We start from the raw sequence: 15806 nt of genomic DNA, 5'->3' as shown, positions 1-15806 counted from the left end.
CCTCATGGTAATTATAGAAACCACACCTTCTTTAATAAATTCAAATTGGGATTGCCAAATCCAGGCAGCCTTGGTGTGTGCCCAGTTTTACCGGTCCTCTATATATGACCACATATGAGCACGTAAATCTATCAGTGTAAAATGATGATGAGGCCTCATAAATAAATCTAAGTGACCATGACTCCAGAGTTCCCTCTCGGCCGTTTGGTGCATTACGTGGTTTGAACCGTGGAGGACCAAAGTTCGAACCCGGTCAACAATTACATAACGCACCGAGCACAACAACAGCTGCAGTGTCTGGCTAAATGAGAGCTTGTTCTTGAGCCGCAGAAAATAAATTACAAGGGTGGAGTAAACTGAATTTGAAAGATGCGTCGCTAATCCACCCAAGAGCTTTTCTAACTCCGCAGCCAAAACAACAGAGGGGTGTGACAAGAGACAAGACGTGAGCGAGGTTTAATAAAACTCTTCATTCTGCACAAGTGACTTTGACTCTGTCAGCTTTATTTATTTCGCTTTAACAATACAAATATTTCAAGATCACATACACATACATGTGAAAACAAAAAATGGATACACCGTCAACAAAAGCTGTCTTTACAAAATGTAAACACACATCACTGCTTAAGGCAGCACCACTGTTTTTATAGCAAACTTATAAACTCCAACAACAGAAAATGATCTGTTATCTATGTTCATTTTACATAATCAAGTTTTACAATGTTGTGTCGTGATGTTAAAACAGCAATCTCAGTGCAAAATAAAGTCTTAACCCTTATGTCATTATCTAATAAAGCAAGCTCAAAATGCACATTAAAAGACATCTGAAAGCAGTTTAAACTAGAAACTAACAGTTACATTGCTAACATGTTACATCTTAACCTTCACCTTACAGCATTTACAGGGCTAATGTAATGTTTATGGAAACATTATGTGGATACATGTATTGATAAAAACAATCTGCAAGTCTTTGTGAAATGAGAAAGGATGCTGCTCAGCCTCGGTGGATGTGCAGAAGACCTTCAGGGGAGCTACTCCGTCAAATTACTCTCAGGGATCCGTCTCAGCTGTCACATTAATCAACAACTTGAACCGACTTGTGTGCCGCCGTGGTGATGTCATTCACAAATGAGGACTTGATCATCCCTTGCTGCAGGACAAATAGCGAAATATATAAATCAGTGCACGCTGAACTTAGAGTAACGTAAATATTGACAACCTGTGACCCAAACTGCACTGTGCTCATGGCGATTTCTCAATAATACAAGTTGGGAGTTGAAATGTGAGTTGTGGTGCTAAATGTGCGGTCGTACATGTGCAAACAAAGTCCTGCCTCCCTCGAACCTGAGCTACTGGATATCATTTTAAGTGTCTCAACCACACACACTGGGCATTTCCTGAGAACGCCGCCTAATCCATCCTTTCTCCCTTGGTTTCTCACAAATACCTGAGGGAGGTGTGGACACGTATGAAACAGAGAGGACACACCCAAACCCAGAAAGATTTTTGCACTCAGGGTTAAAGCTTCAACTCACCTTTTTCAGGAAGCTTTGTAAATCTTTTTCTGACCACAGGTTGTAGAGGAGCAGGGCTGCGGATTTGCTGGATTTGGGGAAATATCTTAATAGAAGGAAAACAATCCTTAAAGATCAGTTTGGACTTGTGGAAACCTGATATGCAAATATAATCCCAGATGAGTCACAGGTATTCCCCTTACAGTATCTTGAATAGTCACATCTATTCTTATAAATTCAGATGCATGCACATTCTTACGTGTTTTGGCTGAGATCTTTCAGTGAGTTGATCAGGTTGTTGTTTAACATGGGCTTGCCCATCTCAGGTTCCTTCATAAGCAGGCAGTTGGCAGTCTGGCAGGCCATGGCCAGTGTGTCGTCAGACTCATTTCCTTCCTTGGTGCCGGCGCTGAGGATACCCAGCAGCGCTGGGAGGGCTTTACGAGCTTCAGTAACAAGGCAAACAAAAAACCCGCAGGCTGTTCAACACAAGCAAACACTTGTAAAACCGCTAAATGATTGTTTAAGATAATGCATTTCAAGGCACTAACTCAAATCTGACATCTACTCTGAAGTAAAAAGTATTGGAGATTCTCAATTAGGGCTGTCAAAGTTTACGCGATAATAACATGTTAATGCAAATTCATTTTAACGTCACTGACTTCTTTAACGCATTAATGCAATCGATATTCCGGAGGTTGTAGCGGGCTCAGTTTTAAAGCTAGAGTGAAGATACTGGCATCATATGAAACTAGAAAACCTAAGAAATCTGGCATGTCCATTTTCAAAGGGGTCCCTTGACCTCTGACCTAAAGATATGTGAATGAAAATGGGTTCTATGGGTACTCACGAGTCTCCCCTTTACAGACATGCCCACTTTATGATAATCACATGCAGTTTGGGTCAAGTCATAGTCAAGTCAGCACACTGACACACTGACAAATGTTGTTGCCTGTTTGGCTTGAGTTTGCCATGTTATGATTTGAGCATATATTTTATGCTAAACGCAGTACCTGTGAAGGTTTCTGGACAATATTTGTCATTGTTTTGTGTTGTTAATTGATTTACAATAATAAATATATACATACATTTGCATCAAGCGAGCATACTTGTCCACTCCTATGTTGATAAGAGTATTAAATACTTGACAAATCTCCCTTTCAGGTACATTTTGAACAGACAAAAAAATGTTGATTAATGATTAAATATATGAATCAATTGACAGCCCTATTCTAAATATATCTCAGTGTTATGCTTTATCATATTTATGCTGAAAACAAGCAAGTGACATGTTTTTATTTTTTTTGCACATGCAGAGAAAATACTCACTGCACCTGCGTCTTACCTATGGTATTGTGCAGTTTTGGGTTATTGGTCAGGTTTCCTACCAAAGCCACTGCGTTCCTCTGTATGTTGACTTTGTTCGATTTTATAAGGGGAGTGACAACTTGCAGGCCATTCAGTTTCTGCACAATGGTCTGGCTCATTACACTGGAGACCTGTTGGAGACAGAAAACCATATAAACTCAGAAAACATCAGTTTGAGTGCATGCACATATCAAAACATGCATGTATAAAGTTAACCTACAAGTACATCTACCTCTGCACAGATATAAATCAAATGTTTTGTCCTGGTTAGTGTGTAACAGCACAACATATTTTTTCTTACAATGCCTTCATGTGTGGTGAGGTTCTGCAGGGCTCCACAACTGGCTTCCAGTGTTTCTTCTCGCTGGCTGGTGCCAAGCAGAGTCAGGTAGCTCTGCAGAGTTTTGGAGTGGATCAGCTGACCAGCCCCATTAGGTTGTGGATCCTCAACAACCGGGTAGTCAAAGTGGCGCTGGACAAGACAGGGGATGTCACAGCATTTACTTTTAAAGGAATGCAGAATTTCACTGTAGGATTTTTGGAAACATAAGATAAATCTGAATGATTTCTAAACACAGCGTGTCATGGTGCTATTAGCAGCAAACATGCAACACACTGGAGCCAGTTTTCATTTTTAACACAAAGCAAAAGGTAACACCTTCAAGGATCAGAGCACCAGGTGTCACACTGTCACTCAAAAGCCTTTGATAAACTAGAATGTAATTAGCGGTATAACCGCCACAATGTTATGACAATTCATGAACAAGTCAGACTTAGGAATAGGATCATGACAGATTGACAGATACTGTCTAGACCATGTCTAGACAAATTGACAGGCACTTGTAGGAAGTGTCATGTAATTTTGACTCGGTCACAATTAAAAGTATCCCTTTGGCTCTGGTCTGCATTGATATGTGTGTTTATCTCTGCCGTGCACCGTCCTCGTCTCACCTCGTGTTCTGACGACTTGCTCTGGGGACTGAAGCAGCCGATGGGGATGGCGTCGTCCTGATTGTTGCCTCTGTTGGCTGGCTTGGCCAACGTTGTGATCCTGCTGAAGAGAGCTGGCGCCTCGGCCTCCAGCTGGAACGTCAGGTTGTGCAGGACGCACATGCAGTTTTCTACGGACTGTTTGAACAGGTCAAACAAACACACAGCATAAGGGCACATGTAGGACTCAGACACCAAAATAGCGACACCTGTGCTAATGCACAATAATGCTAAATTTTTGCTCAGATATTGTGCAGGTGTTGCTGTTACTTTGTCCCTTCCCTGTAAACTAAATTGTTGACTATTGTCACTGCATATTGTGCGTATTAAATTGATTTTAGACTGAAAATGTAAAACATATTCTACTGCCTATAGAGCACTGACAGATTTCACAATAAATTTTTGTCACAAGAAATTGAAAATTACACAAATTAGGTATACAAATGATTTAAAGACTAGAGCAAAATATCATTACTAGTCGTTCGAGAAGTCTCACTGGTGACCCTTAATCACAGCATTTAAACTAGCCTGTCTCGTATACAGTATGTACTGCTCAAATCATTGGTCTATATACGTGACTGTATAAAGGCCACGTACTAGTATGTGCAGCTGAGTACATTATGACTCAGCGGTGCCTTTTGTTGCAGAATAACTGCTCTCTGCAAACTACAATAGTTGGTTAACTTCAAATTGCAGCTCCTCGCTATTGTGACAAATGTTTTTTTTGTTCACGTTCCATATGAAGGTGTGACATGTGAAAAGACAGACAGAGAGACAACATGTAGGTTTTATGAATAAAGTCTCTCTTACCTTATCATCCGGGTTTCCTGCATCCACGCTTTCTTTAACATAACTGACCAATGAGTCGACCAGACCACGACATTTTCTCATTGCCTGTCTGTTGCTTTGCTTTGTACTGCTTAGGTTTCTGTTGAAAATGAAATATAAGATTTTAAACAATGTTTTGATGCATTGAAGAGTGTACAGACACTTACATCAACGAAATATTCTTGGTAAACTCATTGTGTTTCATAGCCAATGCTATGAGTGTTGAAATGTAGTACACTGGTGGACTCAGACGGGGGAAAAAGTGCCCTCTTGGATGCCTCTATGGTGGATAAAACATGATAAAGTGCCCTCTAAGGTGTCCTTCCACTGGAGAAAACATGGGATAGGATGCCTTTCCAGTGGAGAAAACATGATAAAATGCCCACTAGGATGCCTCTATGGTGGAGAAAACATGATTAAGTGCCTTCTAGGGTGCCCTTCCAGTGGAGACAACATTATAAAGTGCCCTCTAGCGTGCCCTTCCAGTGGAGAAAACATGATAAAGTGCCCTCTAGGGTGTCCTTCCAGTGGAGAAAACATGATAAAGTGCCCTCTAGGGTGCTCTTCCAGTGGAGAAAACATGATAAAGTGCCATCTGGGGTGTTCTTCCAGTAGAGAAAACATGATAAAGTGCCCTCTATAGGGTGTCCTTCCAGTGGAGAAAACATGATAAAGTGCCCTCTATAGGGTGTCCTTCCAGTGGAGAAAACATGATAAAGTGCCATCTGGGGTGTTCTTCCAGTGGAGAAAACATGATAAAGTGCCCTCTATAGGGTGTCCTTCCAGTGGAGAAAACATGATAAAGTGCCCTCTATAGGGTGTCCTTCCAGTGGAGAAAATGAGATGCAGTGCCATATAGGCTGCCCTACATGCTAGAAAGGTTTCTGCGTGCTGGTGTCCTTTTAATTTTTTTCACCCCTGCCCCTCAGACAGCCTGAGTCTGCCACCGAGTATAAGTACAGCATGTATTGGACTCATTTATTATTCAGATTGAAACACACTTGCAGCAAAAGGACGTGATTTGATTTTAATTGCACCTTGCCCTAAAAGTAAACAATAGAAATCTTGTTCAGGGAAATGAGTAAAACAAGTTAAGTCAAACAACTACAGCTTTCCCGGAATGATTCAGCAACTCAGTCAATGTTTTACATAACAGCCAAGTGTTTGCTGATGTGGTAAGATAATTATCACTATGCTATGATAATATCACCTGTAACTTTGGTTTGATTGATGGCAATGTTAAACAAACTACATTCACATTTATTGTTATTAAAACGCCTTCAGACTCTGCTGCCTGACACTCCTGCAGGTCCTTTTTTAAAAGCATTAACCTGACAGAAAAGCTTATTTATTGGTGCAGCCAGGCTTGTAAGGATTTGGAAAGATAATAAAGACTCAAGTTATGTGCAACAAGAAAATAATATATATAAATTTATAACAATAAACACTAGAAATAGCTGTCGGTATAATGCAATACACACAAACTCGATACAGTTCAACAGCAGCACAAACTACAGCCGCTAAAATGACCTTAAAGTCCAATCAAGATCTCTCTAAAACTGTTTAGCAAAAACTTTTGAAACATGAAGGCAGGGCTGTTGTCTTAAACTACATTAGTTTTAGCTCAGTGTACCTAATAAATTGGAAACTGGAGTGTATTGTGTTGCTCACAGGGTGGGGTCAAATTTGTATTGTTGTTGTACTGTTAATTTATCCTGTTGTCAGTCCATAATGTTCCAAACAAAGTTACAGTAATTATATTGTCTATTTCCAGAGAAAATCTCTGACGTTGCCACACGCCAAACTCCACACCTTAAACATCACGTTCACCCCGCCTCTTGTAAAACCAAAAGTAGATTGAGAGCGTGTGACCGAGAGTAGTAGTAGCAGTAAAATTACTGCTATTAGTAGGAAGCTAGTAGTTTACAGTATCGGTCAGTGTTACAGTGTTTGGGGCACATTCACATCCACTATGAGTAATTCAGGCCTTCAAACACGTTAAAGGGAGACAACCCAGGCAAAAACATTTTTATACACTAGTCAAATTTGAGATTTTGGGCTATTTTGCTTCCATAACATGTCTTTTTTTAATTTTTTTATTTTACCACACTTTGTCTATTTGTGTCTGTACATTTCTTCATTTTCATCTACATGTTTAAATACAACATTTCAGAAAACTTGTACTGTAAGAAATAATTGTCTTAATGTCAGTAATCAACTGGGGAAGTTTCATAGTGCCTGATTTATATCATATTTTATTACACAATTTTTAGATTTTTTATGGCTGTTGACATAATTTTTTGATTTATAGAGTGATACGAAGAGATATCCAAAACTGCTAAAATATGTCAACATTTAAACTATAATTATTTTGAACGTGGCTTTATCCAGTATTCAGATTTATGTTCTGGAAATACATACAAATCAGTACACATTTGATAAGATAATTCCTTGTTCGTATATTTAAACATACATTTTTAGAAAATGTGTAAGTAATCAACTGTGGAAGTTTTATGGTGATATCTATTAGTTACATTTTTTACTGCATTCACCTGTCGTGTCTCCCCTTAACTCTTTGTTTTCTACTGACTTTGGCTTATCACAAATCTTTTCTCATGCAACTCTTATTCAAAATAAATAAATCTCTACAGGAAAACAAATCTAAGAGTATGCCGAATTATACACAATTCCCTGGTGCATGTTTGATATTTACAGCTGTTGTAATGTATGGTCGTCATGTCTAAATATATGATAATGTATTTACTGCCTGGTCTTGAGTTACACATAGGCGATAAGATACTAAGCCTTCTGAGAACTAAAGCAAAGACACTGGCGTGACAACAGGTGTTCAGTTGGATTTGCATACCTAAGACATCCGGTGGCGTTAAAGAAGACCTCAGGGTCTTGGCTGTTACTGCTGGTCCGATCAGGACCTGTTGTGTAAGGCAGGATCACACGCTCCATCAAGACAGGCAGAGCACTCTTCACTAGGTCTGGCTTCAGGCTGTCTACGGAGGACAAATTCCACAGAAGACCTGGAAAGAAAAAGGAAAACCTCAGCGGTTTAAAGAAGCACGTCAATCAAATATTCATTCCCTACCTGTGGGAAAAATATAAAACATCATCATGTTGTCACCTTGATCTTGTGGGACGTTAATGTTCAGATGCAATCACAGTTTAACCGTTTAATACATTTCAACCTAAATCAAACATTTATCTTCATCACTAGAATAGTGGCGAGGTGATTTTGGCATTAAGCTTCAACACTTTGCAGAATGAAAGCACTCGAGTATAGCTTAGTGATTGACAGCAGGATCTAAACAGGATTATGTTTCACTCCACACAAGTGGCTCTCTGTCCGACTTGTTTGCACAGATGGGTGTGTGTTTAAACACGTATGTACAGGGTTGCATATTTCAGAGCGAGCTAACGTACCAGTCAGCTGTTTCTGTATCTCTACAGAGTCTGTATCGCGGAGCAGAGCCACAGCCTCCGTGATGCCACCCGTGCGATGGATCTCCTCCTTGTTGCTGTTGCTTTTAAAGGACAGGTTACGCAGGGCGGCCGAGGCCGACTTGTTGACTTGTGAACTAGAGCTGCTCAGCAGGCCCACCAAAGGATGGATCCCATTGAACTTCAACACCTGCGAGACGAGAAGAGTTAGCACATTAATAATTTACCACAATCCAAATGATTATGTTGATTTGTTTGTTGTTTGATGATTTATTCTAAACGAAGCCTATATTTTCTATGACGGATTACAATGAGTTAAATAATTATCCACTTTGACAAATAGCAAGTAAAAATCCATGTTTACTGCATGTTAAAGATTAAATCATTAAAAAACGCTTTATTTTTCTCATACCAGTCAACCGAACCAAACTCTTCGGACTTTGCTCCAGCTCCGCTCAACTAACTTTGTGCCAAACTAGCTGCTACAAAATATGTTACTTGGTGTCATCACCATGTTACAGAAGAAAAGACAGGACTTCAAACGAGGCGTTTCAGGCAGTTCAGGAGCAGTGTTTCTGTGAAGGAGGGTAACGCCCTTTGGCGTGGACTTTGGGCTTTGTAACTTTGCAAACCTTTTACATGCACAGACAACTACAGTATACTGTATAACACACTGAAGGAAAAAGCACAAAAACATAAAAGGTCCTCTTTACGATTTTCATAAAATTAAACCATGCTTTTTTTTAAATCATATTTAAGGTCAGAAAAGGCATTTAAATATGTTTTTATCCTGTAACTTCCTCTCTATATAATAGTTTTCATTGTTAGAGCTGGAGCCATTCCTGTGCAGGATTGAAATTACAGATCCTATAGATCCAAGCAGGAGGGACTGACAGGAAATCTCACATTTTACCTCACCGGTATCCGCCTCACTGTTTACTGTATCAGCGCTGTATTAAGTTACTGCTGAATCATAAGTGAACTGTTGAGTGACATGGGGATGAATGAAATTTCGGCATTTGCCAAGATTCCCACACTGACTCACATGGTGAAAGTCAGGTGGAAATTATTAGCGGTCTGTCAACATGACATGAAGATAAGAAGCCAAACCACCTCGTCTTTGGCCTTGTCGTCGATGAAAGTGTTGTGCTGGATGTAGGAAGCGCCACAGTGCTGATATGTATCGTCACCGTTGGAAAGATACTCCACAGCTTCCTTCATAGTGATATCAGCGACTCCACTGTTGTCATTTGACCTGTAAGAAAATAAAAGCTATTTAACAAAAACACAGAGCGTGTAATACTTTGTTCATTGAAACATTTGATTCATATCATTTGAAATTAAGAAAACGAGGCACGTGAGTCCCACTCACCCAGAATCTCCTTTGCTCTTTGGAACACTCTCGGTAACGGGAGACTTTGGGAGCGTTTTGGTCACGTCACCTTGGCTGCCTATGAACTGGCTCATTGTTTTGGTCACGTCCCCTTGGCTGGTCACGAACTGGCTGTTTCTTTTGGTCATATCACCTTGGTTGGTTACGAACTGGCTGTTTCTTTTGGTCATATCACCTTGGTTGGTTACGAACTGGCTGTTTCTTTTGGTCAAATCACCTTGGCTGGTCACGAACTGGCTGTTTCTTTTGGTCAAATCACCTTGGCTGGTCACGAACTGGCTGTTTCTTTTGGTCATATCACCTTGGCTGGTCACGAAGTGGCTGTTTCTTTTGGTCATGTCACCTTGGCTGCTCACGAACTGGCCGTTTGTGCCGTTCATAGTGTACACTGGCTGAAGCTGAGGCTGGGACACGGCGCTTGTTATAATCATACTTTTGCTCCTATCTGCCCTGTAGGTGCTCCTGTGGGAGGGGAGTCTCTGCGGAGGAGCAGATTGTTTTGGCATGGTGCGCTGCCGGGCCACAGCAGACTCGCTGCGGCTGGTGTTGATTTGACCGACCGCCATGGAGCCGACGGGGGCGTAACCCCTCTCATACTGATAGGCAGAAGCAGCCGAGTTCTTCTTCATGCTGGTTCCCTTGATGCCGTTGACTAACTGCCGGTTGATGTTTTTCTCCGGGCTGAGCTGCAGAGCCAAAGAAACACATGTGTTTGCAATGAAAGATAATCTTGTCTCATGAAGGCTTATTTCACCAGCAACCAAGCAAGGAGAAAGTGACTGACATGCTGGCAATGGCAAACGGGTTGGTGTGCAGCCCTGTGGCATGCTCATATGATGGCTGTCAGCTTCTATGGGAGAGGCTGGTAAACAACATATTTGTGTAGACAGAAAGTCTGTCGAAGGATCTGGAAACTGGTTTTTGAGGAAGAAAATGGAGAAAAGTCATCTGAGGACAACAAATCTTTGAGCCTGTGTCTTATTAGACATCCACAATACGGTACATATACAGTGCCATACCAAACTGCAAAAGAAAATTCATGATCATCTGTGTGACGCATCATATAGTGGTGAAATATAACACTTTCACTTATATTTACTGGGGATTACAAGTCAGCAATCAGTACTTCTCTCAGGATTTTAAAAATACTAAAAAATATATTTCAGATAATTTTATTTTTTTACATTTAATTTTTTTCATTTTAAAGATGTATTTATTTATTTTTTCAAATATGAATGTTTGCTACTTTACTTTATGATAGCAAATGAAGTATGTTTGGGTTTCGGAGAGTTAGTCAGACAAAACGAGCAATTTGAAGATGCCATCTTGGCCACTATAATGAGTACAATTTTCTGACACTTTATAGACAAAACAATTAATCGATTAATTGGGGAAATATTTAACAGATTAGTTGTTAGTTGCAGCCCTAATCTCAATGGTGTTTTGTTTCACTGTAAAAAAATAAAAAAATTAATTCAAAGATATTAAGTTTTAAATAAGATGAAAATCAGCCTAACAAAACACTGTGTGTAATTTGTAGAGACTTGTAGAATGAAATCTCTGATCATCATTGGTATCTACGGCTCTGCGTCAGACACATAATTTCCTCTATGAGGTCACTGAAAAAATATAGATTAATTGCATAACTTACAGTTTTAGCAAAGCCATTCCCGTAGAAGAGGCCTCCATTAGATGTGCCAGACTTCGAAGTTTCTATGAACACGGAGTCAAACGTAGGACCTGGGGAGAAACGTGGAGGGTTATCATATGTACATGTCATTCTTTTATTACCTTTGTTTAAGGAAACAGAAACATTGGTTACCTATTCAGTTGGCAGTAAGTCTTATCTTTGGTTTATGCTTGAAGATAATAGTGTCCATGTGGTATTAAAAGAGGAAATCAAGTCCTAAAACAATAAAACCTGAAAGCTGCCAACACTTTACACAGGTAGACGGCAAGAATCAGAGGCCCAAAAGTGGAAACATGAATTAGTTAAAGTCTGTATTAATTAGGGCTGAGTGATCTGGCCAAAATCTTCCGTCATGATATAGGTCATTCCATATCTCAATAACGATATATTTCACAATACAGCATGTTTTCTGGTAATTCAATAAATTAATAGTCTATAAGAAATAACCACATTGTAAAGCCTATTTTTTATTGATCCCGTGTGAATTACATACTTGACAAATGAAAAGCACTGAATATTTTCTCATTTTAAGAGCATGAGTGCAAGATGAACATAAGTTTTAAGGGAAATTATAGAGAAAAAAAATAAATAAATATAGGCCGAGCCTATATCGCAATAGAAACAATATAAAAAAAATATATAAGTTAGATATTTTTATATAATTTTGATGATATGTATCGTCATATTGCCCAGCCCTAGTCTGTATAGTTTACTGCTTTCTCCTGTAAATCACTCCGGAGCAACACGCTTTGGTGTGAATAAGATTTACAGCTGTATAGGCAGCCAGACAGGGCCGTAGACGGGACTGGAGACATACTGAGGTCTCTATAGGCCCCCGACGACCCCCTCGCCACGTTTAGGAGAAAGATGACAAACCAAAAAGAAGCTGTCTAAAATTATTAATTATGCACTTTCTGTAAACTGTAATTCCCAACATGAAAGTCTAAAAAGTTGTTTCAAAGTCTTCTCCACACTGCCGGCGGGAGTGAAATGGAAACTTCCCCCAGGCTGCTAAAACACTCAAAACAAACTCACAAAGTTAAAAGTCTGTATTAGGGCTGGGCGATATGGCCAAAACCTTGTCACGATGTAGGTCATTTCATATATTGATAACTATATATATCATGACATAGCACGTTTTCTGGTACTTCAATAAATAAATAGTCTAGATGAAATAACCCCCAAACGAACAGATAAAACTGGAGGACATGACCTCAGGGTCCTCCAGGGCCGTAGCCAGGATTTTTAGAAATAATTACTGACTCTACTTATCTCTATATTATCTGTACAGTAGTTGTACAGTCATACATCTGTTCTCGTCTGCCACACATTTATTAAAATGACATTCAAGATGCTACGTTGCATTGCATTGCCAATGGTAGAAAAGGAAAACATCAACCCAAAGTGGAATGGCTACAAAAGGGAGCAAAACAACTTTCCTTGCACTTATCTGTGACAATGTTTAGTAAATACAAGTCATCTAGGGGTGTCACAGCAGCAAGAAATGAGCATAAGGTAAGCAGTCTATTACGCTTTTAAACACTAGACTTGACTTTTTTTTAAAGAAAAAGGAATTACTAACCACAGAAAAATAAATAAAAATATTAAATATTTCTATTATTATATTAATTAGTCCCAGATCACATCATCAACCTCTCCCAAAAAAAACTTCCTGGGAAATTATGGAAAAGTTATATAAAACATTACAGGTTTATTCCCTGGAGGGAAAATAGGCTACTATAGCTACAATTAAAATAAAATAAAAGTTTTTATTGTAAAATATAAAAGTGTCCTCAGAGTCCTGGCTGTGTTTCTAATTCGGCTTAAATGGAGCAGCTCTTTAAAGGATATTCCTCTGAAAATCAACAACTGCAACAAGTGCTTTATCTCTATAATATCTGTAATTAGTCCCAGATCACAAATAAAAAACTTCCTGGGAAATTATGGAAAAGTTATATAAAACATTACAGGTTTATTTCCTGAAAATAGCCCTCTAGAATAAAAGTTTTGAATAGTACAATGTAAAAGTCTCCTTTACAGTCCTGTCTGAGTTGTGTGTCAATGTTTGGCCCTGGTGTGCTGCTGCTGTTTGCTCTTACTGGTTGGAGACAAAGAAGTAGATCCTCCGCTCCTGCTGCTGGAGTGTCTGGACCTGGTCCTCCTGATAGTCTGGACCTGCTCCAGGACTCGCTGCTGACCGGACCGGCACTGGTGCACCGACGGCAGAGCCAGAGACGTGTCGTCCACATTACCGATGGAGATGGCGGATTTCAGCGGATCCAGACTCGTCATTTTGTGCGTTATGTGTCCGTGGTGGCCCAACAACATCGAGAGAGAGAGAGGAGGCTCCTGTGCAGGAGGCCGGTTCGCTGCGGAGTGAGTCAGTGTTCACAGGTAATAAAAGAAACACCTTGTCTGTTCGTGCCCTGCCCTGAACTATTAGAGACCGCGCCCAGATACCCAGCACAGCCACAATAGACCTGCTGCACTCTCTGTAGTCTGCTGCACTTTCTCTTCTACCTGTCTTCACAAGTACCACTAAATCATGCTGCACATGTTGTTTTAAGTAGCCCCTTCTGGCAAACAGAAGTAATACAAAGTAACCAATCACTATTACTATTACAGTGCAATTTAAAGGGACTATTTGTAACTTTCAGAAATGCTTGTTAACAGCGACACCTGTGGCCGTTAAGTCAACGAAAGTCAGCGTCGGGCTCGCGCTTGTGCTCGCTCTACATAGACATGAACGAGCATCGCTCAAAACAGTGAGGTGACACACGTCAGCTAAAACCACAATATCACTCTATATTTCAGCTGCTTGGCAGTAATGTTAGCTGACCAGACGAAGGTCTCTCCATGAATCACTGCTGATCCTAGTGTTGGCTTTTCCTGCTTCAGCTTCCCGACCGCGGCCGGAGGGAGACACCGGCACCCGGTCGGAGACGATAAGGTTTCTAGCTGCGGAGCCCCGTCACTTCACAAGACACGGAAAACCTCTGTTGGTCTGGAGGAGCTGCAGCAGTTATTTCTGCACAAACGTCCACTGTACATTCACTAGATATCCTCAGAGCTAAACTAACTCTTCTGCAGTGTGTAGTGAACGCGCATGAACGTGAGGTGGAGCGAGACAGCGAGAACGCGCGCTGTGTGAGTGAAGGCAAGCAGGAAGAGGAGCAGTGACTCCGGCCACAGGCAAGCGCGCATGGGATCCCGACCCGGTACATTTATAGGCTTAAAAAGTTACAAACAGTCCCTTTAAAGTAGTTAGCTCCACCTCAACCAGCTACAACATAAATACCAACAAATTATAATTTTTTTTTTCTTTTCTTTTATTTATTTGCACATATATAAAACTGCACAAAATCCAGTCAATGAAAAAAAAAAAAAAAAATGTGTCGGGACAGGTCAAGAAGCCACAGGCTTATACAAAGCACCTCCCCCAAACCCCAGGAGAGAAAAAACAATAACAAAAAAGGAAGAAAGATCTAACTAACATAATTTTAAAAATACAACAAAAGTTAAACAACAACAAGAAGTACACAAAATGTGCAGAAAAACCATAACCAAACAGTGGAAAACAAAACAATAAAAACAATGAAATACATACAAAAAACAGAACATAAAAAAAGAAAATATATCTAAACATATCAAAATATAATTAAACATCATGAATTAAATGTGATGATAATTTCCTTTTAAAATGTTCTAAGGATAACGAGCTCTTGATAATGTGTATTTTGGTGTTCCATATTTGTACACCTCGATATCTGAGGGAGGACTGGCCATGTTTTGTTTTGTAAAAAGGCAGGTGAAGATGATTAACCTGTCTAGTATTATGTGAATGAATTTGAGAATTAGATTTAAAGAAGTTGCTAAACGATGATGGTAAAGAAGAGGGCAAGAACATTTATCTGAAGCTGAATAATGTGTCAGTAAAGATAAGTAAATGTTATATCAGAGTTTCAAGAAATAATTAATAGCACATCCTTTACTTTAGTAAAAGTACACATAAAACCATCGAAAAAAATACTCCATCATAAGTAAAGCATTGCATTCAAATCCTACTTAGTAAAAGTACAGAATTATTATGATTTATTATTATGCATGAGGTTATTATTATTTTTTTTTTAATACAGATGCATTAATGTTAAGTAGTATTTTACTGCTGTAGCCGGTTGGGTGGAGCTATACTTTACTTTATATACAGTTATAGGTAGCTCAGTCCACTGGTTTCCGGGGATAAATCTGACTTGAGATGATTAATCAAAAAGAAAAAAGCTCTGCTACACAAATGTGTATTACTTTCTTGGACATTAAACCTTTCTTTTTATTTGTGAAATATCAGATATTGTAAGATACGTTTACTGCTTTGGGACTTGACAGAAATTCAAAGACATCTGGAATATGACAAGGGGGCCTCAACTAAACACTGATTACAAGCCTATTGGGTTGGGAACTAACGCTTTCATTTTTAACAATGCGTTGTGTTTTACACAGTTATTATGTCTTTTTATGTAAAGTCTGAAGCTGTAAAGTGAATAGTAATTTTATTTGTGAAATCAATGTAGTG

The 15806-nt window shown here is 39.5% G+C and overlaps 1 protein-coding gene across 2 annotated transcripts; it reads right to left on the bottom strand.

Annotated features, from left to right (window-relative positions):
* Positions 1 to 483: 483 nt before the first annotated feature.
* pkp1b (plakophilin 1b) lies at positions 484 to 13644 on the bottom strand. Of its 2 annotated transcripts, XM_037786736.1 has the most exons (14): positions 13336 to 13644; positions 11198 to 11286; positions 9890 to 10232; positions 9526 to 9847; positions 9267 to 9408; positions 8136 to 8343; positions 7567 to 7735; positions 4683 to 4800; positions 3834 to 4010; positions 3184 to 3354; positions 2860 to 3013; positions 1774 to 1960; positions 1536 to 1620; positions 484 to 1150 (listed from the first exon to the last, which is right to left on the bottom strand). In XM_037786736.1, exons 1-14 carry the CDS (start codon positions 13562 to 13564, stop codon positions 1076 to 1078), a joined length of 2469 nt encoding a protein of 822 aa, XP_037642664.1. In that variant the 5' UTR covers positions 13565 to 13644; the 3' UTR covers positions 484 to 1075. The 2 variants fall into 2 exon arrangements, with proteins under 2 accessions (XP_037642664.1, XP_037642655.1); XM_037786727.1 differs by having other exon boundaries at positions 9526 to 10232; positions 13336 to 13643.
* Positions 13645 to 15806: the final 2162 nt, after the last annotated feature.

The sequence above is a fragment of the Sebastes umbrosus genome, chromosome 1 (genome assembly GCF_015220745.1).
Source record: "Sebastes umbrosus isolate fSebUmb1 chromosome 1, fSebUmb1.pri, whole genome shotgun sequence".
NCBI lineage: Eukaryota > Metazoa > Chordata > Actinopteri > Perciformes > Sebastidae > Sebastes > Sebastes umbrosus.
Note: the sequence above shows the minus strand (reverse complement) of the source record. Positions and strands in the feature narration are given on the sequence as shown.

Coding starts and splice junctions, on each gene's coding strand:
- pkp1b (XM_037786727.1), bottom strand. CDS start 13,564: ATGTTGTTGGGCCACCACGGACACATAACGCACAAAATGACGAGTCTG. Junction 1,961..2,859: donor AAAACTGCACAATACCATAG/GTAAGACGCAGG, acceptor TTGTTACTGAAG/CTCGTAAAGCCCTCCCAGCG. Junction 1,621..1,773: donor AAAGATCTCAGCCAAAACAC/GTAAGAATGTGC, acceptor CCTTCTATTAAG/ATATTTCCCCAAATCCAGCA.